The 27545-nt window shown below is 52.6% G+C and overlaps 1 protein-coding gene across 1 annotated transcript; it reads left to right on the plus strand.

Moving 5' to 3' along the window:
• The first annotated feature begins 325 nt into the window (after positions 1-325).
• CLSTN3 (calsyntenin 3) lies at positions 326-27282 on the plus strand. The gene is made up of 18 exons (XM_042945705.1): positions 326-663; positions 3051-3173; positions 3609-3804; positions 5205-5413; positions 5680-5829; positions 6074-6259; positions 6709-6990; positions 7760-7872; positions 11159-11321; positions 11974-12030; positions 12759-12916; positions 13050-13198; positions 18074-18300; positions 18569-18739; positions 19832-19977; positions 20217-20352; positions 26448-26650; positions 26886-27282. The coding sequence occupies exons 1-18, from the start codon at positions 600-602 to the stop codon at positions 27024-27026; spliced, it is 2874 nt and encodes a 957-aa protein (XP_042801639.1). The 5' UTR covers positions 326-599; the 3' UTR covers positions 27027-27282.
• Positions 27283-27545: the final 263 nt, after the last annotated feature.

Consider the following 27545-nt stretch of genomic DNA (forward strand, 5'->3'; position numbering starts at 1 on the left):
CTCCTCGCCTCGCTCAGGTCTTCGTTGACGTCTCCCCTTCCCTCCCCCGGGCATCTAGCTTCTCGATTCTCCCAATGTCCCTCTTATTTCCCACCCCCTCTACGGCTTTCCAGCTTCCTCCCCAGCCCCCGCAGTTCCCTTGCGCCCGCAAATTGCAGTCTAGGGAAAAAGCCCTAACACATTCTCCCGCCCCTGCTCCCCAGTCCCATTGGCTCCCTCCCCCGCCCTGCAGCACCTGGGCCCCCCCCGCCACCCGATTGGCCAGCGACCCCATCAATCCTCGCCTGGCTGTGCTGACGTCATCCTGCAGTAGCGGGGATGGGTTGGGAATGAGGGAGAGAGTGAGGACGCCCGGCTCCAGAGCAAACGAGAAGCCTCTGCAAGTCCCCCACCTCAGCCACCCGGGTTGAGGTCTGCCCAGGTCTGCTGTATGGACCAGTGTGGGCGGCAGGCTCTTTTCTGTCTGTGCCCTGCTGCCCCCTAGCTTCTCCCCCCCACTGCTTGGAGAGCCCCTGCCTCCCTCCCCCAAGGTGGAATCAGCCGGCTAGAGGCTCTCGGGGGAGAGCGATCGCCTGGCCCTGCCCTGCCCACACCACACCATGACCCTCCTGCTGTTGCCCCTCTTGCTGGCCTCCCTGCTCCCCTCCAGCTCCTGTAACAAAGGTGAGTGAGGTGGGGGAGGGGGCCACTGAAAGAGGGGTATGGGGAGAGCAATGTGGGGGTAGGGGTGGGCAGGGGCTGTTGAAGCTATCGGGCAAATGACAGGTGTGGGTTCTTGCCACCATCCCCCTTCCCACCCGTTTTCTCGGAGCTGCCCCCTTCTCGGCCTCACATCCCCTTCCCCACACCATCCTCTCTGGTGTGTTTCTACCCATGTGCTTCTCTTGCTCCCGTTTAGTCCTCATTTCTGTCCTGGGTTCTCTGCATCCTCCCCCCCCCCCCCCCCCCTTCAATTTCACCTCGGGGAGCTATCTCAGGTCTCAGAAGGCCTTGCCCCTGGAGGGTAATGTACATCTCTGGGGGGTTCTCCGTTGTCACTGGGGTGTGCCCGCACTAAGGGCGTGTGGCAGATCCATCTGGTTCATTTCCATCCCATCCTGGATGGAAACAGTTGCTTGCAGCAGCTCAGCAATTCGGAGCACGTATGTTTTGGCGTGTTCCTCTGCGTCCATACCCGGCATACAGCTGGGCTGAGGGTTACCAGAGCTGCCCTCTCTGGCAGACAGCAGATAAATTCAGCTGGGTGAGGCCGTCAGAGGGACGAGGGATGAGGGGCGAGGGGTGAGGGGAGAGGGGCTAAGGCTCAGGTAGGTGGAGGAAAGCAGGCAAGGGCAAAAGTGGGTGTGTAGGGGGTGCCAGATGAGCGGTGAGAGGAAAAAGCTGAGGACGACGGACATGAGGTGTGGGAGGGGGGTAAGAAGGAGATGGATGGAAGAGGGTAAATGTGGAGGCAAAAAAAGAGAGAGGATTGAAAGGGACAGAAGAGGGGGAAGGGGAAGTCGAGGAAGGAAGGGCAGGGAGCCAGCAGCGAGTGAAGGAAAAGAACACAAGGAGAGTCTGTGGCCAAGAGGAGAGTAGCAGGGAGACTGGGGGTGAGCTGTGGAGAAGGCGCCCAGCCCTGGCCCTACGGCACCACAACCCTTCCATCTTCAGGCTGTGGCTCCTCGCCTCAGTGTCTGACCTCAACCCAGCTTCTTAGCCTCCTGCCACTTCCTGTGCTGCCTTCTGAGTACCATCTTGTGGCTTCCTCCTCTGCCTTTCGAGAAGGGGGTTCTGGTGGTCATCTGCTAGAAAGAGGCAGGCATTCCGATACCAGAAGCCTTTTTTTTTTTTTTTTTTGTGGTGTAGTTGGAGGAAAGACTGGAAGACAGGATTTTTTGCTCACCATGATATCCTGGGGAAGTTTCCTTTTGGTGACTCAGTTTCCCTCTGATGATATGTCTTCTTCCACCCATGTTCCACTGATGGGCCATCATGAATGTGCTTTGGGAGTCTGGGGGCTGGCATGGTGGGATTAAATAAACGGTGGCAGCTGAGGTGGAGGTGATGTAGAAGGGAAGGGAGCACACTGTGCCTTCTCCAAGGCCCCTCACCGGGCTAGGGGGAGATCGGTCCCGGGGAGGAGACACAAGTGAGCTGAGTCTGGCAAGAGGTGGGGAAATCTAGAGGCTGAGTGAGTCCTGTATCCTTCCTGGCTTGGCTGGTGGTTGAAGGGAAGAAAGGGGTAAGCAAGAAGGAGGACTAACTCATGAGTCTGAATAAGAAGTGGGGGTCAGGGAGTGTGGGGTTTGGTGGCCTTGTGGGGGACGTAGCAATGTGCTGGCTGCGATTGTGCTCTCTTGGGTGTAGGGATGAGAGGCAGGCAGGAGATTTGTCGTGTTTCTAGGCCAGCTCAATAATCCCTTAGGATGTCGGCTGTGCTGGGTCCGGTCATTTGGCATTGATTCCTCACCTCCATCCCTGCCCCTTTCTGTCCCCCTCCTTCTGTCCTATATATTTTCTCTTCTCTTAGGTTGGATGGATTTAGGCTGGGGCTTGGCTTGGAGAAGGGCAGAGTGAGGGGATCAGGACTGAAATGGGGGTGGGGGTGGTGGTGGTGGTGGAGAAGATAAACACGCAGGATCTCAGGAAACGTCTAGATCTTTTTTCTCTAATCTCAACTCTGCCCTTTCCCAGGGCCTTCTGATGGCCCACCACTGCTCTCCGAATCTCCAGTCTCCACTCACTAGCACTTGAAATCCCTCAAGAAAATTCTTTACCCCCTGACCATGTTTCCCAGGGGAGATAGTGGTCCTCCTCCTCCTCCTCCTCCCCCAGGGTAGGCTGTTGCCATGGAAACGGTCTATCCTGCCATGGGCAGAAGGCTGTGACATCCCACAGACCCTCTGACTCCTTTAATGCTGATTTCTTGACCTCAGCCCTTCCTCCTGCACGTGCTTCTGCAGAGGGTGGAAAGGGGGATAATAGTGGAGTGTAAGTGGGTCGGGGTTGTGCAGGAGTGGAGGGCCAGCTCACAGGTGCGTCCTCTCCTCTCCCTGGGCGGGGGTCAGCCAACAAGCACAAGCCATGGATCGAGGCAGAATACCAGGGCATCGTCATGGAGAATGACAACACGGTCCTGCTGAACCCACCACTCTTTGCCCTGGACAAGGATGCTCCCCTGCGCTATGCAGGTAATTGGGGTTGGGGGATGGCAAGGTGGGTGGGACAGAGAAAAGTGGTTGGGCAGCCAGAGGGCGAGGTGGGGAGAGGGGAGGTCCTGGGAGAGGAGAGCAGAGGAAGTGGGGAAGAGGCCTCGGCAAAGTGGTAGAAGTAGGCTTAAGGATGGTGGCTGAGTACAGGGAGCCAGAGAGAAGGACGCGGGCAGGCAGAGGTTAACTGCATCACGATTTGGTCAGATCTCAGACCCAGTAGCTCTGAGAGGCTGCAGCTTGGGGACGCTGGTGTTGGAGCTATATGTCTGATAATTAACACTGTCACACGTACAAGAGAAGGGACGGGGGTTTGGGAGGAGAGGCGAAGTGGAACGGAGGCGGGGAGGCTGGGCAGAAGGTGCTGGAAGTGGTGAAGGAGAAGGAGCCTCATCCCTCCTTCCCCCCCTGGGTCAGGTGAGATCTGTGGCTTCCGGCTCCATGGGTCTGGGGTGCCCTTTGAGGCCGTGATTCTGGACAAAGCAACCGGAGAAGGGCTGATCCGGGCCAAGGAGCCAGTGGACTGTGAGACCCAGAAGGAGCACACCTTCACCATCCAGGCCTACGACTGTGGCGAGGGCCCCGACGGGGCCAACACCAAGAAGTCCCACAAGTGAGGAGACCCTTGTCCCCTGCTTCCGGCTGCTGAGCCCTCCCTGCCCCTCCCAAGCCCCTCACCCTCCTCTGTCCACGCTGTCATTGAATACCTACCCCCTCCCCTCTCTGTTCATCGGGGTCTTTTCTTCCAGGAGCTTTCGCTCTAGGCGACAGAAACATGTAGAAGAACTCATGGGATCTAATCCTAGTTCTGCCTCTTATGACCTTGGGCAACTTACTTAGTCTCCCTGGATCCGCTTTTACTGCTCTATAAGATGGGGCGAATGATGATCCTCCTTCCTTAGATTGCCGTGAAGAGTAAAGGCGATGGTTTATGTAAAAAGCAGGCACCACAGTGCCTGATGCACGGGAGAGGCTCAGTACATGGGTCATGAGGAGGAGGAGGGGAACGAGGAGGAGGAGGATGAGCACATCAGCACACATCTGGATTTCTTCCCCCTGCCCCACCAGTCTGCAGCGCGTCCCACACTCACATACTCATGATGTACACATGCGCGATGCTAGGTGAGGGTGTGCAGGAAATGGCTCCGGCATGGCCAAGCCTGGGGCCCGAGACTCCTATGTCTATTCCCAGCCAGCTTCTCATCAGAGAATGGGAGAAAGGTTGGCAGTCAGGGTTCCTGGGCCGCTAAGAGGCACCGGTGGTAAACCGCACCTTGTGACTCAGTTTCCCATTTGGAGATAGGACCCTGCCTTTGGGCCCCGGGTGCCTAGATCTTGGTGGGAGGCCGCGCTCCGCATGAAAGGCATAGCCCCAGGCCTGTCCGCCCCATGGGCCCCGAGTAGGGGGGGCCACACCTGTCAAACACGTTGCACACGTGTGCACAGAAGACAGCCCTCCGCTCACGCTCGTGTCGGATGACTTAATGGCTTTTATATAAATACCACTTCCCTTCCCCTGGTTGGTTTTAAAGATTTTATTTTTAAGTAATTTCTACACCCAATGCGGGGCTTGAACTCACAACCCCGACACCAAGAGTTGAATGCTCCACTGACTGAGCCAGCCAGGCGCCCCACCCCCAGTTGCTTTTAATTTGGCTTTTATTCTGTGTCTTCCTCGGTTATCCCGTTGGATCTGATTGTTGTGGAGGAACAACCAGCTGGACGCAAAATTCTGTCTTAGCCCTTGTCTTAGCACCGAACCTATAGGACTCTGTACAGGAGTTCTCCAAGTCAGCTGAGGGTGTCCTCTGAGGTCGTCCTTTACCCCTGACATCAGTCACCCCTTCCTGTGTGGTGCCTGGTGCCCTGGAGGGTGGGATGAGCATGCCCACAGCCCTAGGCTCGGGACACACTGGCTCCTGTGTGCTCTGACTCCCTGTCTGCATTCCCCTCTTTGAGTTTTGAGGCCGGCTGACTCTTGCTTGTCCCTCCTTCTGCTTGGGTACCGTGCAGGGCGACTGTGCACGTGCGGGTCAATGACGTAAATGAGTTTGCCCCCGTGTTTGTGGAGCGGCTGTACCGCGCTGCGGTAACTGAGGGGAAGCTGTACGACCGCATTCTGCGGGTGGAAGCCATCGATGGTGACTGCTCCCCCCAGTACAGTCAGATCTGCTACTATGAGATCCTCACCCCCAACACGCCCTTCCTCATCGACAATGACGGTGAGTGCATCCCCTGCGGCCCCACCCCTGGGTGCCCACATCCCTCCGAACACCCCGGGGGCTGAACTCTCCACTTGTGTCCCTCAGATCCTCTTTCCACACCCGCCTTCCCAATGGAGAGCCTTTTTCCCCCAGATACCTCCTTCCCTGTCTTCCTGCTGCCTGATTCACCTGTTGCCCAATTGGCTCACGAGTTCTCCCCTTTCCTCCCTAGCCTTTCCCTGGTGCACCTTACCCTCTTTGTCTTCCCCCCACACCTATCCCAGGAAACATCGAGAACACGGAGAAGCTGCAGTACAGTGGCGAGAGACTCTACAAGTTCACGGTGACAGCTTACGACTGTGGGAAGAAGCGGGCAGCGGATGATGCCGAGGTGGAGATCCAGGTGAAGCCCACCTGTAAACCCAGCTGGCAAGGTGAGGAGCTCCGCGCTGAGCTGTCACCCATCTTGTAAATCATCTCTCACCTGGGTCTCCCTTTTGTCCCTTCTGACAATCACAGGGCTAGGTTAAGAGCCAGGGGAGAGAGATTTGGGGGCAGGCTTGCAGCTGTCTACCTTGGCTGTCTACCCAAGGATGTCAGCGGACACGACAATGGCAGAATGGATAAGAGGGGCTGCCTTCCTCTCTCTCCGCTACCCTCTCCCTGTCCCCCGTGCAGGCTGGAACAAAAGGATTGAATATGCACCAGGCGCAGGGAGCCTGGCTTTGTTCCCTGGTATCCGCCTGGAGACCTGTGATGAACCTCTCTGGAACATTCAGGCCACCATAGAGCTACAGACGAGCCATGTGGCCAAGGGCTGTGACCGTGACAACTACTCAGAACGGGCACTGCGGAAACTCTGTGGTGAGTGTGCCCTCCTCTCCCCAGGCTTCTGCCTGACCCTCCTCTGCCTCTTTCCGAAGAATCTGCCTCACATCTTCCCTTGCCCACCCACAGGTGTATATGTATATATATATATCCACAGATGTTGTAGCACGTGGTTAATTCCTGTGGCCCCCAAAGCAAATCAATAGGTCATTGGCAATGATGCATAATCATAATCGTAGCACAAGACAGTCACCAGGTACATTGCGGAACAATGGTAGGGAGAGATGACGAGTTGAGATTGAGTTCATTGGAGAGCCATTTCTAGAAGAGAGGTCCACCCTCTGGTGTCTTTGAGGGGCTGGGAGAGGGGGTGAGACTAGCTGTGGGAAACCTCTCTCCTTCATTCGCTCTTTCCCTGGCTGCTTCCCATTTCCCCATCTGCTGTGTCTCAGCTCTGACACTTGTGCTTTCTGGGGCTTCTGCAGGTGCCGCCACCGGGGAGGTAGACCTGTTGCCCATGCCCGGCCCCAATGCCAACTGGACGGCCGGACTCTCAGTGCACTACAGCCAGGACAGCAGCCTTATCTACTGGTTCAACGGCACCCAAGCCGTGCAGGTGCCCCTAGGTGGCACAGCCGGGCTGGGCTCTGGGCCCCAGAACAGCCTCAGTGACCATTTTACTCTGTCCTTCTGGATGAAGCATGGTGTGACCCCCAACAAGGGCAAGAAGGAAGAGGAAACCATCGTGTGTAACACTGTCCAGAATGGTGAGCCTTCCCCAGGCCACTGGTCTGAGAGTGAGGAAACTGGCTTTTTATCCTGTTTCTGTCACCGTCCAGTTTGTGGCTGTGGACAGGCCACTGCCTCTTTCTTCATTTGTAAGAGGTGGTGCTGGCTTTGGTGCTCCCTGAAACTGTGTGGTTTACTGCCTGCATAAGTTGAGAGCTTGCTTACTCTCAGAGGGCAATGGGACTGCTCACTGCCCTTCTCACCTGCAGTTGCCCAATCCCCCTGCCTCCCACCATGTGGTAGGCTGCTCCCCAGTCTACTCCCATTAAAACCTGTTCACTGCAGTGGAGAAGCCTGGATAGTGGTGTGCCCCATTCTTCCTCTCCTACCACTATCCCGTCCTCCTCTTTGAAGGGCTAGTTGGCTCCATTTCCAAGTCCCCATCTTCCTTCAACTGCATAGCACGTCCTTCCTAGGAGGGCTCAGTCTTGACCTGACCTCTCATTTCTGCCACTTCTCCAAGCTCACTTCTCTTGAGCTAAGAAGGGTTGTCACCCATGTATTAACCAAAGGAGTAGTAGAAATCTGGGTGGGAACAGGCTGCCCAGTGTTGCACCTTGGCCGATCAGAATGCTCGAGAAGCCCTAGTTATCGCTTGGACTGGACTCTGTGCATGTGTCAGAGAGAAAGAGAAGAGACACTAGGGAATACGGGAGGGAGAGCGCGTAAGAGAGTAATGAGAGTAATGAGAACCTGTTCTTGCCTCAGGCCCTGTGTTTGACCCCTTTCTCTGTCCTCTCTCCTCAGAGGATGGCTTCTCTCACTACTCGCTGACCGTCCATGGCTGCAGAATTGCCTTCCTCTACTGGCCTCTGCTTGAGAGTGCCCGCCCAGTCAAGTTCCTCTGGAAGCTGGAGCAGGTGAGGCCAGTGCCAGGCTCCTGGGAGAGCTGGGTGGATGGAAGGAGGGTCCCGGGACCAGGGTTGGCATTTTCTGCATTGCCCTGTGCCCCTCTTCATGCTCCACCTTCAGTTCCTGACATTCTACTCCCAGGTTCTCTTGTTCTTTTCCAAGGCTTGTCTCCTGCAGGAAGCACTCCAAGATTAAAAGAAATTTGGGAGCACATTACTACTAACACCATATCCAACCAACTATCTTTTCTTGCTGTTTGATTTCATCTCTTTCTTACCTAGAACCTTAACAGTGCATATCCCTGACTCTCAAGCAGTTAGCATGCTGTAGTAAGCAAGAAAGTAAGTAATTCTGGGGGACGCAGCCAGGGGAACTCACTAGCCAAGAAATCTCTATTAGTATGTCTAAATCCCAGTTTCTTGGCCTATTAAATGGGAATAATATGAACTTTATTTTTTTTTAATTTTTTATTTATTTATTTTTTAAATTTTTTTAACGTTTATTTATTTTTGAGACAGAGAGAGACAGAGCATGAATGGGGGAGGGGCAGAGAGAGAGGGAGACACAGAATTGGAAGCAGGCTCCAGGCTCTGAGCCATCAGCCCAGAGCCCGACGCGGGGCTCGAACTCACGGACCGTGAGATCGTGACCTGAGCCGAAGTCGGACGCTCAACCGACTGAGCCACCCAGGCGCCCCAATATGAACTTTATTTAAAAAAAATTTTTTTTGAATGTTTTATTTATTTTTAAGACAGAGAGACAGAGCATGAGTGGGAAGGGGCAGAGAGAGAGGGAGACACAGAATCTGAAGCAGGCTCCAGGCTCTGAGCTGTCAGCACAGAGCCCGACGTGGGGCTCGAACTCACGAACTGTGAGATCATGACCTGAGCTGAAGTTGGATGCTTAACCAACTGAGCCACCCAGGTGCCCCAATAATATGAACTTTATATCCGAGGGTTGTTGCAGGAGCGAATGATGGACTAGACCTTGTAGGCAGGAAGGATGTCAATTTTCACTATTATTAGTGCATGATTATGCACTAATTTTCACTATTATTCGCATGATTATGAAGGATAAATAAAAACGAACAAAAAATATGTAAAATCCTCTCTTGAGTCGACAGTTACAACCTCTTCTTTACTCTCTCTGTAAGCTGACCGTGAGGACAAATGGGGACTAATTTGAGTTCCCATCTCCTTCTACTTTTCTTGCAGGCCCCAGTAGAGTGGCTGAGTAAGAAAATAGCTGAAAAAAGGCAGGAAGTGGAAGAGAGAGAAAGAGAAAGGAAAGGCCTAGAAAATCCACAGACTGGATAATTGAGGGCTGTCTACAAAAGCTTTTGCTTTCTCTGGTACTCTGTGAAGGAGACAGTCTGCTATTTGCTGCTTCTTGATCTTTCCCTCTTGTTGCTAATGTTAGTAACATCTGTTTTTCTTTTATTTTCCTTTATTTATTCAACACATGTTAAATATCAAGTACGTGTCTGCCATTCTGCTTGGTTCTAGGGATACAGTGGAGTATAAGGGAAAGAAAATATTTGCCTTCTTTGAGCTTACATTTTAGTTGGAGAGGTAGACTTTTAGAAAGTAGGGAGACATATGTAAATGGTAAATTGTGATGAATTCTCTGAAAGAACAAGCAGGGACTGAAGTAGAGAGTGGGGGAGGACAAAGAGGGGGAATTCACTTTAGATCTAATGCTCAGGGAAGTCCTGATGGAGGTGAAATCTAAGTTTTGTTCTAAAGGATGGGAAATAGCTGAGAAGGAAGTGTTCTAGGCAGAGGGAAGGGCTGATGCAAAGGCCCTGAGGCAGGAAAGCGCTTTGCCTGTTCCAAGCATGGGAAGAAGGTCAGTGGGCTGGAATACAATGAACAAGGGGGAAAGACTGGACATGAGGTTGGAGAGCTGGGCAGTGATCAGGTTGTGCAATGGACTTTGTCCAGCTGTAGTTTGTTTAGATTTTTTTAAGGTTAGGTTTTTTTTTTTAATGTTTTATTTATTTATTTTTGAGAGAGAGAGAGAATGTGAGCAGGGGAGGGGCAGAGAGAGAGGAGGACAGAGGATCTGAAGCAGGCTCTGTGCTGACAGCAGAGAGCTCAATGTGGGGCTTAAACTCAAGAACCATGACATCACGACCTAAGCTGAAGTTGGACGCTTAACCAACTGAGCCACCCAGGTGCCCCAGTTTGTTTAGGTTTTGTCCTGTAAGAGGTAGGGAGCCTTTTGAAGGGTTTAAAGCAGGGAGGTGATCTAATCAGATCAGATTTATATCTGCAACTCTAATCAGATGTGTATTTTAAGAAGATCCCTTTGGCAACTATGGGAGGAACTTATTGAAAAGACATAAAAAGGTAAAGACCCAGACAAGACTGTTGCCATGGTAAGGTTGAGGACTGGACTGATGCATGGCATTATAAAGAACTGCACAGAAATCCACAGCTTTTGGCTCTGTTTGGATCTGGGATCAACAACACTGCTGATGGGTCGGATGTGTAAGGTGATGGAAAGAGAAGGATCAAAGGTATCCTGTAGGTCATCCGTTTGAGCAACTGGATGGACAGTGGAGTGTTTATGCTGCCCCAGGGAAAAGTGAGGAAGTTGGGAAGGGGTGTGGGCTTCTGTCTTACACATGTTAAATTTGAGATACCTCTGAGACATCCAAGTGGAGAGCCCAGGGTTCAAAGGAGAGCTCTGGGCTGGAGATGCAGATTCTGGAATTAACAGCATAAATATGGTATCTGAACTCATGGGAACAGATGAGGTAACTCCTAGGAAGAGTGTGTAGAGAGAAAAGGGAGAAAAAGGGCCTAGGTTGAACCGTGAGGCATTCCAGCACTTGGAAGCTAATAAGGCAGAGAACTGGCTACCCCTCATTCCTCTGACCATCCCCCACACCCATCTTGATTGACCCTAGGAGAAACTGCCAAGGAGAGCGGGTTTGTTTTACTGTTGGGATACAAACGACTGTGGACCTTCCAGTGCCATGCATACATACAGTTTTGGGCAAAAAATTATTCAGAAAATAGTGTGTTACTTCTCTTAGGAATGTTTATAGTTTTAGAGATTTGCCTGAAGAACGGAATTTTAGGTACCTACTTGGTTGGTGCCTGATAGATTTTGGGCAGGGATGTTATTTCCTGAGCTGGGTAGGCAACAATTCACTAGTAAGCCCTGCTGATAGAGCTGAGAATATAAGGGACTGTACCCTGTCTCCCAGGAGAAGGGGCAGTGCCTTGTGTTAGTTCCCTGGAGATAAAGCACCTGAGGGTTCTTACCCTTACACTGCTTTGCCAGGTCTGTGATGATGAATGGCACCACTATGCTTTGAACCTGGAGTTCCCCACAGTCACGCTTTATGCCGATGGCATCTCATTTGACCCTGCCCTCATCCATGACAATGGTCTCATCCACCCGCCCCGAAGGGAACCTGCTCTCATGATTGGGGCCTGCTGGACTGGTAAGTCCCTCTGAGCTTCTCAGTGAAGACACTGAAGGTTGGAGCCTTTAGAAAGTTAGGATTAATGAAGGAGCAAGGGTAGCCTGACTTCATGCATCTCTCCTTGCAGTTGGGCATGGTGACTCAGAGAGATCTCTGTGGAGGAGACCACAGGACCCCCCCCCCCCCCCCCCCCCCCCAAGTATCTCCCACCTGTTCAACTAGTCATTACCTCAGGCATCACCAGAATCTCTCTTTCTGTAACTTTGGCCAATGCCCACATTGTTCCATCAAAGAGATGATGTCCACAGTGCATTCCCTTGCTGGAGGCCAGTAATACCAGTAATACCTCAGAGAGTTTTCAATCTTCCTTAAGCTATTTCTTTCATTTTTTTCCCTTCTGGGAACTTGGGTGCATGCCTGCATTTGTGTGTGTGTGTGTGTGTGTGTGTATGTGTGTGTGTGTGTGTGTGTCTTACCAAAGCCCTTGTGTTTTCTCAGCCATGTATTTGGGGGCTGGTTTTTAACAGAAGCTGGAGAGATTGAGATGTGAAATTGGTGAACAGGTTGCAAGGCCTACATTGGCAGGGAGAGAACAGGGAAGACCCCTTCTTCCTTGCGGTCAGTCTGTCCCCACAACACTGAATTGATTGCTACTTCTTTTTTCCTCCAGAGGAGAAGAACAAAGAGAAGGAAAAGGGAGGAGACAACAGTACAGACACCACACAAGGTACTCTGTGCATAAGAACTGGAGACCAGAGAGCTCTCACCTTAACTTTCTGTCCTATGCTCCTGACTCCACCCCAACCCCAAATCCCAGCCAGCCTTATAGTTACTGCTGCACATGCCACCAGGGGGCAGAGCCTCCATGAACTACTGCAGGGCAGGGCTCCTTTGGAGAGGTAAGGCCAGATGGAGCTTGGTGGCCTCCTGAGTGTCCCTTCCTGCTCACAGAAGGAAGTGGGAGAGTTCTCTTGCTGGCTTTCCACGTAGCAGATCGTGGGAGGCAGGAGGTGGTCCCACACAGGGAGATCTGGGCATCTGTGAAGCTCCACACGTTCCCCTGGGTCCCCTTGCATGCCCTGTGACCATGTCCTCTCGCCCTCCCCTTCTTTTCCTCCATGGGCTCCTCTTTCCTCCCTTTGGTCCCACTTTCCTCCTTCCCTTTCTCCCTCTCCTGGGGGGCTTTTCTCATTTCTGTTGCTTCTGTTTTTCACCCTTCTCTTCTCCTTGGATTTATTCCCTCTTCTGTCCTCTTTTCTGCATTCTCCAGTACCCCCCCACCCCCCTTGCCCCAGCCTCACTTCCTGGTCTCTTCTTTCCTTTTCATTTCCACATTTCTCCTTCTTACACTTTTACTCCAGCCTTCTGCCCTTTCTTTCTGCCCCATTTCCTGCTCCAGCTGCCTCTCCCCTCACCTGCTCTTACCTCCCTTCCATCCCTGTGTTCCTGCCCTAGGAGACCCCTTGCCGATCCACCACTACTTCCATGGCTACCTGGCTGGTTTCAGCGTGCGCTCAGGCCGCCTGGAGAGCCGCGAGGTCATCGAGTGCCTCTATGCATGTCGGGAGGGGCTGGACTATAGGGATTTCGAGAGCCTGGGCAAAGGCATGAAGGTATCGCCCCTTCCTCTAGCCCTGTCCTTCCGGGCATGCCCCCTGCCCCCTACCTCTGCCCACCTCTCTCCCTCTGCTCCCTTCCTCTCCCACCTCCTGGTCCTGCTCTCAGCTGTCTGTGTCTGGGGCCCAGGTCCACGTGAACCCCTCGCAGTCCCTGCTCACCCTGGAGGGGGATGATGTGGAGACCTTCAACCATGCCCTGCAGCATGTGGCTTACATGAACACTCTGCGCTTTGCCACGCCTGGCGTCAGGCCCCTGCGCCTCACCACTGCTGTCAAGTGAGTGTTGGGTGGGGCGGGCAAATCACAGCGCAGAGGTAGACGGTGTCAGAACTCCTTGGTCTCAGAGGTCACCCAGGGCTAGGCACACCTCCGTCACCGTATGGATGGGGAGATTGGGCCCCAAAGACAACTGACCTGCTCAGTTGACAGCCACGTTTGTAGAAGAGCCTGGACTAGACTCGGATTTAAACAACGGACTCATGACTCTTTCCACTAACCACCCTTCCAGGACCCTGGGGTTTTAATTTTCTCTGTGCCTCTTTGCTGATACGTAAAGTGGCACAGAGAAGGTACTGGATTGGGAGCTGGGAGATCTGATGTTGCTTCTGACACTGTCTTAATCGCCTGGATGACCTTGAGCAAATAGCTCTCGTTGTTTCACCTGTTTTCATCTCGATTCAGCAAGCCCTTGCAAGATCAAATGGGATCATTGAAGTCTAGGGATTGGTAACCTGTGGCCCTGGGGCCAAATCTGGCCTGTTGCTTGCTTTTGTAAGTAAAGTTTTATTAGAACACAGCCATTCCCATTCATTTGCATATTATTTCACAGTATGATGGCAGGGCTAGCGGTTGGGACAGAGTCTGTATGGCCCCAAAAGCCAAAAATATTTATTGTCTGGCCCTTCACTGAAAGTTTTCTGACCTTTGAATGCTAAGTAAATAATTTTAATTCTTTAAAAGAAAAGTTGTACATTATTTTCAAGGTTTAAGTATGTTGCTAAACATGCAGAATAACTGAGAGGCACCTGGGTGGCTCAGTTGGGTGAGTGTCTGACTTTGGCTCAGGTCATGATCTTGTGGTTCGTGAATTCAAGCCCCACATTGGGCTCACTGCTATCAGCACAGAGCCTGCTTCAGATCCTCTGTCCCTCTCTCTCTGCCCCTCTCCTGTTTGCACTCTCTTGAAAGCAAAGAAAACATTTTTAAAAATGCAGAATAACTGAGAGGTCATGAAAGCATAATAGTTATGGACACAGAGTCTGTTATGTACTGGCTTTTTGCACTGAGCAAACTCTATAAAACAGGGATAACGATAGAATCTAACTCCTGGAATTGTTTTGAGGGCTAAATGATACAGTCCAGATTGACCACCTAGCCCGGTGCCTATTCCGCCAATGGGGGCTATTTTCATCCCCTAGAATGTTTGCGGGGCAGTATTTAGGAGATACTGCTATCTGGTGGGCGGATTACACAATGCAGGAGACTAGATTCCTGAGCAAGCATGCCTTTCTCCCCTACTGTGCCTCAGTTTCTCCATAAGCAATCTGAAGATAAATATCCCTGGCTTGTTCCTATCCTGGGAAGGGTGGCTTTAGAGAGGAGAGAGAGGAGAGGGCTCTGAGCCCTACACAGTGACTGGGCATGATTATCAGGCCTCACAATTACAGCTCTGGAAGGCAGAGGCAGCAGCTTTTGGGAATCAGGCTGCTGGCCCACGGGGGTGGTCACAGTGTGGAGCTGAAGGCCACAAGTAGCTGGGGTCATGTGGGCACAGACCAGAGCTGAGCGTGTAGCCCACCACGTTCTAGCCAGAACTCAAGTTGTTAAAAGGGCAGTCGTGCGGCTATGAAGGGTTTAACCCACTAGAAACCAAGTAATTGCCTCCTCGCCTTCACTCCGCTCAGAAGCCACATCAAGGGAGGGCGCTGTCTTTTGGCTTATGGTGGAGCTTTGCAAGGGGAGGGGAGTCCCACAGTGGGAAGAGGTGACATCCTTTGTGGATGGACTCAGCTGAATTCCTCCTACCTCTTTCATGCCTGGGGAGAGGCTTATCCACCAGCTAGGAACCTGACTTTGATCCTTTAGTGGGGGAGGGGGCCTTGTTTTCTTTGTGAGAGCTCTCAGTTTTTCCGTTTGTAGAGCTATCATGTGGTTAGTGCTACCCTAATAGTTCCTTGAGGTCATTGGAGAAAATATAGGTGCGTGTGTGTGTGTGCGCGCGCGTGTGCACCTGTGTGCACGTGCACACACGTGCACCTGCTTATGCCCATGAGTGAAAGAGAGAGAGACCTCCTCTTCTCTGATACACATCCTTGCCCTAGTCCATGTGGCTTCCCCAAGTTCCAGGGTTCAGTTCTTGAAGCTCTGTCCATTGAAAGCCAGATTTATCTAACTATTTGGTCAACGCAGACTTTCCCTAAGGTATTTTGTCCCCCTACCTCTTTCTTGGAAAGCCCGTCTCCTTTGTGGCATTAGCCCCTGAACAAATGGTTACCACATCTTTTTTCTCTAGCTTTGTCTTTTTACCATAGCCCTTAAATTTCTGCTTGCTATAACCTCTATCTAGAAAGTTCTGCCAGCACCTCACAGAAACGAGCTCAAGACAGAATAATGGCCTTCAATATCCAAACTTGCCCTTCCCCCTGAATTCTCCATTTCTGTAATGGTGTCTCTGCCCTTGCGGTTATCCAGGCTTGAAACCTCTGAGTCATCTTGGATTTCTCCCTGTCTATCCTCCGCGCTCCGTCCTTTGCCAGGTCACCCTGATCCTGCCTGTGCTGGGTGCTGGGAATCTGTCTCCTCTTTTTCCATTTCTGCTGTTATTACTCCAGCCCCGTCTCTGATTACCTCTCGCCCAGCCTATTGCCATAATCTCCTAACAAGTTGACCTATCTCTAGTATTCTAACTTCACCAGAGGCTAGGTTAGTGGTCATAAATCAGAATTTTCATCCTCATTATTTTGTGATATAGAAGAATTTAATGACCTCCCTTTGGCCAGTGCTCAAAATTTGCACTCAAAGCCTTCAACCATCTGACCCCAGATTTCTGCCTCATGTTCCTTCGTTCCCCTTGGTGCACTCCTCACCATCCATTCTATGGTCTACCTTCTGCCTAGCAAAGTCCTACCCTCCTTCAAAGGTTATCTCAGTTTCTACTTCCCTTGATTATTCCTATCCTCCCTGGCCAAATGCCCCATTCCCATCCTAGCCAGAAATAACGTTTGCCTCTCTAAACCCTTGTGATTTTTTGTTTGTTCCACTTACACAATGGTGACCATATTTTCCCTTGTTTTAAGGTTGTGTGCCATATATAACTAAGCTCTAGACCAGATCATCAGTGCCTTTGGGTCAGGGCCAGCCCCCTGTTCCCCTTTGGGTCCCCTTTGGATTGCTCATTGCAGTGGGGATGTCTGTTGGAGTCTGGGCTCTCAAAGTCAGCTTAGGTGGTTTTCCAGGAGGCTTTGATCTGGGCCTCTCAGAATGACCGTGCAGATTCTTGGGCCCCACCCCTTGTGGCACAGGAACTCTGCAAGCTGTGGACATTGGCAGCTTCAGGGGCTTTGAGTTCATCATATCTGCTGAGGTTACCCCTTCCCGTTTTGGCTCCTGCAGTCAAGCTGGGCATTTCAGTTAGCACAAGCATATGGACCACAGGCCCTGCTCCTGTGCTACTAACTTCCTTGTGAAGGCTGCTTGTTCAAGGGGTGCTTCTTTTTTTTTTTTTTTTAATTCTTTTTTTAACGTTTATTTATTTTTGAGACAGAGCATGAATGGGGGAGGGTCAGAGAGAAGGAGACACAATCGGAAACAGGCTCCAGGCTCCGAGCTGTCAGCACAGAGCCCGACGCGGGGCTCGAACTCATGGACTGCAAGATCATGACCTGAGCCGAAGTGGGCCGCTTAACCGACTGAGCCACCCAGATGCCCCAGGGGGTGCTTCTTTATAAATAAATCAGACTGGTGCAAACCCAGGCCCTAAATAGTGGCTGTGGTTCAGCAGAAAGAGTGGGATCTTGGCATAAGAACTGTGGGTTTAAGCCTTGACTCTGATGCCTGTTTCTTTTTCTAAAAAAAATTTTTTTAATGTTTGTTTATTTTTGAGAGAGAGAGAGAGAGAGAGAGACAGAGTATGAGTGGGGGAGGGGTAGAGAGAGAGAGGGAGACACAGAATCAGAAGCAGGCTCTGGGCTCTGAGCTGTCAGCACCAAGCCCGATGCGGGCTCGAGCTCGTGAACCACAAGATCATGACCTGAGCCGAAGTCGGATGCTTAACCCACTGAGCCACCTAGGCGCCCCTGTTGCCTATTTCTTGTGTGGCCAAGATGCTTGATCATCTTTGGTTTCTTACCCCTTTTCCACAGGTTGAAATAAGGTTGCATGAAAGAGTATGTGTAAACGCTTCAGAAACCAGCAGGTGTGATGAGAAAGTGAGGTGTCATTCTGATCGATTGGCAAAGGATGGGGCGGGAGGTGACCCTGGGAGCGCCTTCCTGAGCAGCTGTGCTGTGCATTGGTTGGCCTGGCTGAGTGCTTGAGGGAGTCTGTCCTGGTGCCAAGGTCCACGAGGCTTCATGGGACCATGGATGCAGGTCCGAGATTGTCACATTAGCTCACCGACCAAAGGAGGTTTCTCTGATCTTGAAGGGAAGAAGCAGCAAGGAGGAGGACATCCTTGGATAGGCTCCCCCACCACATCCTTCCCCTCCACTTTTGTTGTTGAATATTTTTTGGGCATGTGTCTGCCATGTGTTTTGCTGAACACACTTCTTAATTCAAATCTCCTGAGTAAGGAACTGTGTATGTGTAAACATTTTGGCAAGTTCGGTTTGTGAAATGAAATTTGATAGGTGTTCCATAGTCTTAGGTCAGGGCGTTGGTGATGTGATCACCCCTGCAGGTCTGGGTTGCCTGATCTGTCTCTGACCCTTTCCCACAGTGGCATCTTCCCAGGAAAGGGTATCTCCTCTCCAGCTTTGCCCCGGTGGGGTAGTTGTGCTGCGACAGGGACACTATCCCTCTTTCCTCCCTTCCCCTCCCTGACGTGGGGTGCTCTGTTGTAGAGATGGACGCCCGGAGGGATGAAACAGAATAGGGATCATTAGACAGGAGGTTTTGGGGTCACAAGCTGCCTCTCTCCCCTCTGCTCTGCAGGTGCTTCAGCGAAGAATCCTGTGTCTCCATCCCCGAAGTGGAGGGGTACGTGGTGGTCCTTCAGCCTGATGCCCCCCAGATCCTGCTGAGTGGCACTGCTCATTTTGCTCGCCCGGCTGTGGACTTTGAGGGACCTGAGGGGATCCCCTTGTTCCCCGATCTTCAAATCACTTGCTCCATTTCCCACCAGGTGGAGGCCAAAAAGGATGAGAATTGGCAGGGCACAGGTAAGGATGACTCCAGGGAGTGATATCATCCCGAGAAAGGGCTCATGTCCGCAACTGGAGTGACTTCATCCCACATTCGCTTGTCTGGAACCACTTACATGGGACGTAGAGCCGGGAGGAGGCCTGGGGGTGTGAGGAAAGTATTGGGTAATGACGTTCTTGAAGATGCTGCCGACTGCTCTCGGGGAATGAGCCTGGAAAGGGAGGAAGCATGGCCATGAGGTGGGCCCTGTGGCTCTGATCCCGATCCCAACTCTCTCCCGTCCAGTGACAGACACACGCATGTCAGATGAGATCGTGCACAACCTGGATGGCTGTGAGATTTCTCTCGTCGGGGATGATCTGGACCCCGAGCGGGAAAGCCTGCTCCTAGACATGGCGTCCTTGCAGCAGCGAGGGCTGGAACTCACCAACACGTCTGCCTACCTCACCATTGCCGGTCAGTGGGGACTGAGTGCCTGTCCTCTTTTTCTGTGTGCGCCCCTCCCCACGATCAGGTATCTAGGAATTCCAGAGGGTCCTCCTCCCAGGTCCCCAGGGATAGAGGCAAGTGCCATCTTGCACCTTCCCAGACTGGAAGCTCCTCAGGCTTCCAGATTGCCCCTAGAGGAGGTGTGCTGGGGTTCAGGCTCCCGAGTGGTTCTTTCTCCCTGCTTCTCTCTATAGCTTGGCTCCCCTCTGCTGCTCCCTCCTCCTGTGGCTCAGTCTTCTCTGATGAGCCTTCGATCCTCTAGCTGTTTGGTCTTAGCCATCTTCTCTATACCTTCCATGTCTCTGATCTCATGTACATACCAGATCTTTATAAATTTTTTTTTAACGTTTATTTTTGAGACAGAGAGAGAGCATGAACGGAGGAGGGTCAGAGAGAGAGAGGGAGACACAGAATCTGAAACAGGCTCCAGGCTCTGAGCTGTCAGCACAGAGCCTGACGCGGGGCTTGAACTCACGGACCGCGAGATCATGACCTGAGCCGAAGTCGGACGCTTAACCGACTGAGCCACCCAGGCGCCCCCATACCAGATCTTTAACTCGCGTGCTCACATCGTAATGAATTGTGGCCGTGACTTGGTAGCTTTCAGAGGAAACCTGCTATTCTCTGAAGGAAACCTCCATAGGTGGGGATGGGAGAAGCTGGTCATAACCGCTTCCTCCTGTTTCCATCCCCTTCCAGAACCTCACCGAGGACTTCTGTATTTTCCCCTCTCTCCGTTTTCCCCCTTCTGGCCTCCTCCCTTCTGTCTTGCAGGGGGTCCTTAATGCCTTCTCTCCATCTCTACCCAGAAGCCGCAGAGTTTTTAGAGAAGAGCAGAGCAGGGGATGGACCCCAGTCACTCTCTCCCAATCAGTCAGAGCCGGGTTGGGGGCGGAGGGGTACATCACTTGGGAGAACTCAGGTCATTCTCCTGCTGAGGCACGGGGCCGACCCATTCTGTGGCTGCGTCTGCTCTCAGCTGGTGGGAGTCTGAGAGAGAGGGGCCTGCCGGGCCCTTTTGGCCGGCTCCCCGCCCTGAGCTGCTTCCTCGTCCCCCAGGGGTGGAGAGCATCACTGTGTACGAAGAGATCCTGAGGCAGGCTCATTATCGGCTGCGACACGGAGCTGCCCTCTATGCTAGGAAATTCCGGCTGTCCTGCTCAGAAATGAATGGCCGTTACTCCAGCAATGAATTCATCGTGGAGGTATTAGAGAGTCTCCTTCCCTCCCCTCCTCCCCCACTAGCGAGGAGCCCTGGAGGAGTGGACTGAGACCCATAGTTGGCGGGAATGGACATTGCAGCACGGAAGAGCCCAGAACCTGTCTGCTCAGAGGGGGAGGAGCTGTGGGGCATGGTTAGCAGATGGCCTCTAGTGAGGTGGGACAAGACTCTAGTGGATAGGAATAGGAGAGGCGGGTGCCCACTGAGCTCTCCCTCCCCCAGGTCAATGTCCTGCACAGCATGAACCGGGTCGCCCACCCCAGCCACATGCTCAGCTCCCAGCAGTTCCTGCACCGCGGCCACCAGCCCCCTCCTGAGATGGCTGGACACAGCCTGGCCAGCTCCCACCGAAACTCCAGTATGTAAGAGTGCGCGGGGCCAGGCAGGGCAGGGAGGGTGGCGGGGGGTGGGCTGGGCACGGGCATCCTCTCTCCTCTACCACTGGGAGTGGGGCAGGCCGGTGGAGCTATGGTTCTGTTCCCTGTGCTGACTTAACTGATCACTCTGTTCCAATCCCTGTAACCCCTGGACCATTAACTTTCCCTCCTGAAGAATATGAGTCAATGTCATTCATCGCTGGGGTGCTCATGTCTGGAATCATAAAGTCGGTGTGGGGTTTAGGCGCCTTTTTTGTTCCTGCTCCCTCCCCCAGGAATATCAAATTAGCCCTGGACCTAGTAAAGCCATCAAGTATTTATGAAGCACCTACGAATTATGGGTTAGATACAGTCTCTATCCTCAAGGAGAAAGTTGGGGCTAATACGTGTGTAATTATGTGCTATCTATAATGTCATAAGTCTTTTTTTTTTTTAATGCTTATTTTTGAGAGACAGAGAGAGAGAGAGAGAGAGGGAGAAAGAGAATGAGCGGGGGAGGGGCAGAGAGTGGGGGAGACTCCAGACTCTGAGCTGTGAGCACAGAGTCAGATGAGGGGCTCAAATTCACCAACTGTGAGATCATGCCCTGAGCCAAAGACGGATGCTGAGACTGAGCCACCCAGGCGCCCCTATAATGTCATAAGTCTTTCTAACGCCAAGTGTGCAACTTGGCAAAGTATTAAATCCAGATGGAGAGCTGCCCTCATGTTCCCTGGCCGTGGCACTTTACCAGTGATGCGAGTTTTAATTTCCAATTTAAGAGTTGGTTTATTGTAGAAAAACTAGAAACTACAAGTATGAAGAACAAAAATCAGCCATAATTCCACCCCAGAGAAGAAGCCATTGTTAATGTTCCTTTTTTTTTTTCCTATGCCTTATTTTTTTTCTTTTTACAAAGTTGGGATCAAACTATTTTACTTAACCTGGTATTTACACGTAATATTATGAAATGAGTTTTCTTCCACATACTAAACACTGTAAAATGATTCTGTTGATGCCAAAAATGATTTTTGGAATCCCTTTTAGAATTGCTTTCAAAGCCTATTTACATGATGCATTTATGTTTATTACTTCTTAGATATGCTTTGCTTTTGACCCGTTTCAGTTTTACCCAATTTCATCATCCACTTTTGTCAGAGTTGGCTCTGGATATCATTTTAAGTTCTTAAATATACAAACCCACAAAGGGCACAGGTTTGTCACTTTTGAAAAAAGCCAAAAGGTGTATCACAGGCTCTGAAGGCAATTCCCTAAAGAATTCTGAAAATGCTTCCTTGAAAAAGCTCATTTCAATACATACAATAATAAGAATATTGAACACATCAGTGTGTACCATGAGCTTTTCCACATATTGACTCATTTAGTCATTACAAACAGCAAATGAAATGGGTACTAGCATTATCCCTTTTAAAGGGGAGGGAATGGAAGCCCAGAGAGGTTAAGCATTTTTTTTTTTAATGTTTATTTATTCTTCAGAAAGAGAGACAGAGCACGAGCAGGGGAGGGGCAGAGAGAGAGGGAGACACAGAATCTGAAGCAGGCTCCAGGCTCCGAGCTGTCAGCACAGAGCCCAACGTGGGGTTTGAACTCACAAACCTGTGAGATCATGACCTGAGCCAAAATCGGATGCCTAACCGACTGAGCCACCCAGGGGCCCCATAATTTTTTTTTTACATTTATTCATTTTTGAGAGACAGAGGGAGACAGAGCACAAGCGGGGAAGGGGCAGAGAAAGAGGGAGACACAGAATCTGAAGCAGGCTCCAGGCTCCGAGCTGTCAGCACAGAGCCCAACGTGGGGTTTGAACTTACAAACCTGTGAGATCATGACCTGAGCCGAAGTTGGATGCTTAACCGACTAAGCCACCCAGGTGCCCCGAGAGGTTAAGCATGTTATTCAAGATCACACAGGTAGGAAGTGGTAGGAGCCAGGATTCAAATCTAGGTGGCAGGATTCCAGAGCCTGTGCATTACTGTGCATTAACCATTGACCTCCATACCTTCTCCATTTATGCTTAATGCTTGCCTGCTCTTCCTTTTCTTCCTTCCTCTTTCTTTCTTTCTTTCTTTCTTTCTTTCTTTCTTTCTTTCTTTCTTTCTTTCTTTCTTTCTTTCTCTTGTTAGTTTATAGTTCCATCTAATTTGGTGAGGGGGCTCCTGAGGGCTTCCTAGGGCTTTTTTGACTGAGGCTAGCTCCTTGGTATCCCCAGTGATTCCATCTGGCTTCCTCCCCTTAAGTGGTGGCCACCACTACAGAGTCTCTTGTGTTCCCTTTTCTCTGGGGCTGGCTCCCTTTTTCCTTCCTCTCTCTGAAAAGAGAGGCCTTTTTAAGTATTTACTCACTAAAGGAAAGCAGATGGGTGTAGGGGTATAGGGAGTAGGGAAGTAGGGGTGAAGAGGGGAGCATAATGCGTAATCAAGTTGCAAAGGTTCATAGAAACTTCATACAATTTTTAGAGACCTGTGAGCAAACTAACCCTGTTTGTTAAATAGACCCTTGGGGCCAGCTTTTTTTTTTTCCCTCTCATAATTTCCTAGCTCTTTTTCCAGTTCTTTCCTTTTTTTTTAATGTTTATTTATTATTGAAAGAGTGCAAATGGAGGAGGGGTAGAGAGAGAGGGGGACAAAGAATCCAAAGAGGGCTCTGTGCTAACAGCAGCCAGCCTGATGTGGGACTTGAACTCAGGCACCGTGAGATCATGACCTGAGCCGAAATTGGACGCTCAACCGACTGAGCCACCTAGGCGCTCCAGGCAGGCGCCGATGGTTTTTAAAGATCCCCAAGTGCTTCCAACGTGCAGCAAAGTTTGGGAACCGTTTCCCTACTTTGTTCCTTACAAGTACCTGAAGCTTTGCAGACAGACCTACAATGAAATAGAGTAAGCATAGAAAATGAACTCGGGAGTGGGGAGGGAAGGACGATTCTGAAAGAAGAATAAGATGTAGGAGGGGAATAAAGTCAGTTCATAAAAGACATACTCTGAGAGTTGCTAGAATGGTAGAATGGGCCAGCACGTTGGCTCTGAGCTTCCTTGCAGTTTAAGCAAAAGGAAACCTGAGCAGTTAGGAGAGTCATGTGATGAGAGCCAACCAGTATTTCAAGAGAAGCCCTGGGACTGAGAGTGGAAAGAAGTTTCTCCCCAGGGTCTTCATAAAGTGGGCACCATGCAGGACTGTGGATGGGGCTTTAACCGTGTCCTCACACCCACCTGAAACCAGAAGTTGCACAAGGGCCGTTTGATAAAACACCCCTTCATGTCGGCGGTGCCAGTCATTCAAGGCCACGGTCACCTGCTCGGGTCTCATGCACCAAGCGAGGGTGATTGCGCTTTTTGAAACTCTTGATTTTTGTCTGTGGCTAATTGAAAAATCCTGCCATCTCGCTGGCTTCCAGCCTCATTTTAATTTTTTTTTTTTTAACGTTTATTTATTTTTGAGACAGAGAGAGACAGAGCATGAATGGGGAGGGTCAGAGAGAGGGAGACACAGAATCTGAAACAGACTCCGGGCTCTGAGCTGTCAGCACAGGGGCCCGATGTGGGGCTCGAACTCACAGACCGCGAGATCGTGACCTGAGCTGAAGTCGGCGCTCAACCAACTGAGCCACCCAGGCGCCCCTTCCAGCCTCATTTTAAACTAATTACTCTACTTGTTTGCCTGCAGATAACAGTGTCTGCATTTTGTCTTTCCTGTGGTCATTTCTTATTCCTGGCAATCGACTTGCCATTTCCTTCACCAGGCTGGGGGCTCAGAAGAACAAATGCATTTGATCAAGGCACAAACCAGAAACTTTGGCCTGTCATCATCAGTGTGCTCCTAGAGTAGGTTCTCCTGCTGTGGCCTCCACTTGGAGGTGTGGAGGGGCGGGTCTCCATTCCTTCTAGAGCCTGAGCTTAGCTACAGGGGCCACCTGCTGGCAGGGTCACTGTTCCTGGATCTTGCCCACTGACATGGGGACCTGGGAGGGACCATTTCCTGCAGATGGTCGGGAAAAGCACCTCTGTCCCCTTCTTCCCTCCTCCCCCATCCCCAGGCAGTTGAGAAGTGCTGATCCAGCCAGGCCCATCTCTGCCCTAGAGCCCGTGCCCAGGGAGCCTGCCTGCCCTGCCAAACAGGATTGGCTCTCCTTGGCGAGCGGCCACAGGCAAGCTATGGGTTGGGTCAGGATAGGGACCAACTTGGCAGGGAGCCATCAGGGTGGCCTCAGGGAGGTGTGAGCCTAGTGTGCCTGCTCAGGCAGGGCCTTCTGCACACACCTGGTTGGCCCCGGAGCTTGTGACAGTCTGCCTTGCCGCTTGCCGGGGAGGAGTGGTGTGTGTGGGACAGGGTGTGTGTGCGGCTCCCGTGCTCTTGGCTTCTTTGCGTTCCACTCTGTCTCTCAACACGTCTCAAAGGCTGTGGGTAAATCGGGGACTGGGAGGTAGATGTATGGGCTGGAACACAGTGTGATTACACGGGTAATCACCCCTTAGCAACGGGACTCTCCAGATTCGGGGCCTCACGGGGCCTCTGTGGCTGGGAGAGCCGCTGCGGGCGCAAACAGTGAGCAGGGGTGTGCACCCATGTGGGGTGCAGTGACCCAGCTGCCTATGCGGGCCCTCAGCCTGGGGACACGTGTGCGGGGTCTCTGCCTCCACTTGCTGTCCCGGGGGCTGCGGGCTCTCCTGCTCTGCGTGCCCATGCTTCCCCAAGCGCTGTGTGCGTGTGTGCGGGAGGTGGCCCGCCCTGTGCTCACGGCTGCTGGCTCCGTGGCCCTCGCGGCGCACATCTGTGGCATTTACATCTTCCTTCAGGGGGTCGCCTGGTGTGCCCAGCTGGCGGGGAGCTGGGTGACGCTGCACGTGTGGTTCTGCCGTGCCTTGCTGGAGGCCCTCGGACGCAGCCCTTTGCTCCTGCTGTGTGAGCAGGCCGCCAGGCTGCTGGTGCGGGCAGGTGTGCAGACCGGCAGAGTCCTGGCTCGGGTGAAGGGGGTAGCCGTCCTTGTTCAGCTGTGCGCCTGTGGGGTCCTCCTGGGCACGTGCTGGTGCATGCACGTCTGCTTTGCCGCGATCAGCTCCACGGTCCGCGTGAGAGTGCATGCGCCTTTCTCTGTCTCACTGCCCTTCAGGGTCCTCGCTCCCCTGAGCCTAGGCATCAAAGTGAGGCCACGGGGCCAGAGGCATGACAGGACCGAGGGGGAGGTAGGTAATCCTCAGGGGGAGATTCGGGAGGAGCAGAAGCCCCAGGTGTCCAGGAGACCCAGGCCCTCGAGAAGAAGGGAGGAGTCACAGAACAGGAATGAGTGCGGTTCAGGTGGGTGAGTGAAGGGGCTGTTCCCGGCCCCTTGGACGTGTCCCCCCAGCCTTGGGTGCCAGCAGCTTCTTCTGGCTGCCAGGCCAGCTTGGGGCCTGTTTCTCAAGATGCGGGAGGACATTCTCTCCGATTACGCCGTTGAGCCTAAGTGGTGCCTTTCACCTTCCCCCACTGGGCTCGAGCTCCAACCTGGCCCTCTGCCTGCTGAGAACAGGGCTGCTCTGATAGCGTTGGGCCAGGAGCTCTTCTCCCCCTGCCCGTGCCCCCCTTTGCATACCTCCCTCCTTCTGCCTGTCTGTCCCTTTGGCCTTAAGGGCCCTTCCCTCCCTATGTCCTGTTCTTCTCAATAGGGGTCTCTTTCTCCTCTAGCTCATACAGGGCACTCCCTGCTTCGGGACCATCCCGTCTTCTCTCTCTCTCTTTTAAAATGTTTCCTGAACATTTATTTATTTGTTGTTTATAATAATGTTTATTGACCATTTAAAGAGAGAGCGCATGCTCGCAGGGGAGGGGCAGGGGCATGTGAGCAGGGAGAGAGAGAGAGAGGGAGAGAGAGAATCCCAGGCAGGATCCACACTGTCAGTTCAGAGCCTGCCTCGGGACTCCGTCTCACAGACTGCGAGATGGTGGCCTGAGCCGAAATCAAGACTCGGATGCTTAACCGACTGAGCCACCCAGGCGCTCCCATCCTTCTTCTTACTCCAGGACTCCCTCTTCCCCCGTGTCCCTCCATCCCGGCCCCCCCCACCCCCCCGCGGTGCCAAGTCCCTTTCCTCTCCCCACAGTGGTCCCCAGTGCAGCGACTCTCATCATTGTGGTGTGTGTGGGGTTCCTGGTGCTCATGGTCATCCTGGGCCTCGTGCGTATCCACTCCCTTCACCGCCGTGTCTCAGGGGCTGGCGGGCCTCCAGAGGCCTCCAGTGACCCCAAAGACCCTGACCTCTTCTGGGATGACTCGGCACTCACCATTATCGTGAACCCCATGGAGGTGAGTGGCAGTGGGAAGGGGGGAAGCCTAGAGTCCAGATTCAGCTGGAGCACAGAGTGGCCAGGCCCTGGGGCAAAAGGCTCCGGGCAGAGCTGCCATGAGTGGGAAGGAGAAAGGTTAAAAGGGAGGTCGGGGGTGGGGTAAGGGGCCTGAGGGGAGCATGGCCCCCAAAGGAGAGGCTCTGGGGTGCGTGCAGACCATTGAGCCCTGTGCTCTCTGCTCCTGCCTCATCCAGTCCTACCAGAATCGGCAGGCCTGTGTGGCGGGGGCTGCCGGTGGCCAGCAGGAGGACGAGGACAGCAGCGACTCGGAGGCAGCCGACTCCCCCAGCAGCAACGAGAGACGCATCATCGAGACCCCTCCACACCGCTACTGACGCTGCACCCTTCCCCGAACAGAGAGAGATTTCTGCCCTGGTGAGACAGAGACACCCCCAGAAAAGAGAGAAGGACCTTCTGAGAGAAGAGACCAAGAGGGAGAGAGCTCTTTGGAACGAGTCTTCCTTTAATCCCCAAATCCCAGTGGGCCGCGCTGGGGTCTGCCTCCCCGCCCCGGCCCCCAGCCCACCTCCCTCCTGTGCCTCTGGGCTCCTGTTCCCTGGAAGACTTTGGCTGCCTTCTCTGCCCCCCCCCCCCCCCCCCCCCACCCGGCAGTGGCCCCTTAGCTCGCCCATGTCTCTGTCTGACCCCCACCAGGCGTGCACTGCATGGAGTGGGGGTCACTACCAGTGGCAGGGGCCCGGGTGGAATTGAAGGGGGAACCCTTCCCTACTCTCCTGTCCACGGAGGCCTGTCTTCCCCAGGGCTTCTGCAGCTGGGAGGAAGCTTCCGTCCTCTCCTCCCTCTCTTTCCACTTCATTCTGGGGATCCCTGCTTCTTCACCTTGCCCACTCTCC

This window comes from Panthera leo, chromosome B4 (genome assembly GCF_018350215.1).
Source record: "Panthera leo isolate Ple1 chromosome B4, P.leo_Ple1_pat1.1, whole genome shotgun sequence".
NCBI lineage: Eukaryota > Metazoa > Chordata > Mammalia > Carnivora > Felidae > Panthera > Panthera leo.

Excerpts from the sequence above, each read along its gene's own strand:
- CLSTN3 (XM_042945705.1), top strand. The coding sequence starts at position 600 with ATGACCCTCCTGCTGTTGCCCCTCTTGCTGGCCTCCCTGCTCCCCTCC. Across the intron at positions 6,260-6,708 it reads GGCACTGCGGAAACTCTGTG|GTGCCGCCACCGGGGAGGTA; the intron begins GTGAGTGTGCCC and ends GGGCTTCTGCAG. Across the intron at positions 26,651-26,885 it reads TTATCGTGAACCCCATGGAG|TCCTACCAGAATCGGCAGGC; the intron begins GTGAGTGGCAGT and ends TGCCTCATCCAG.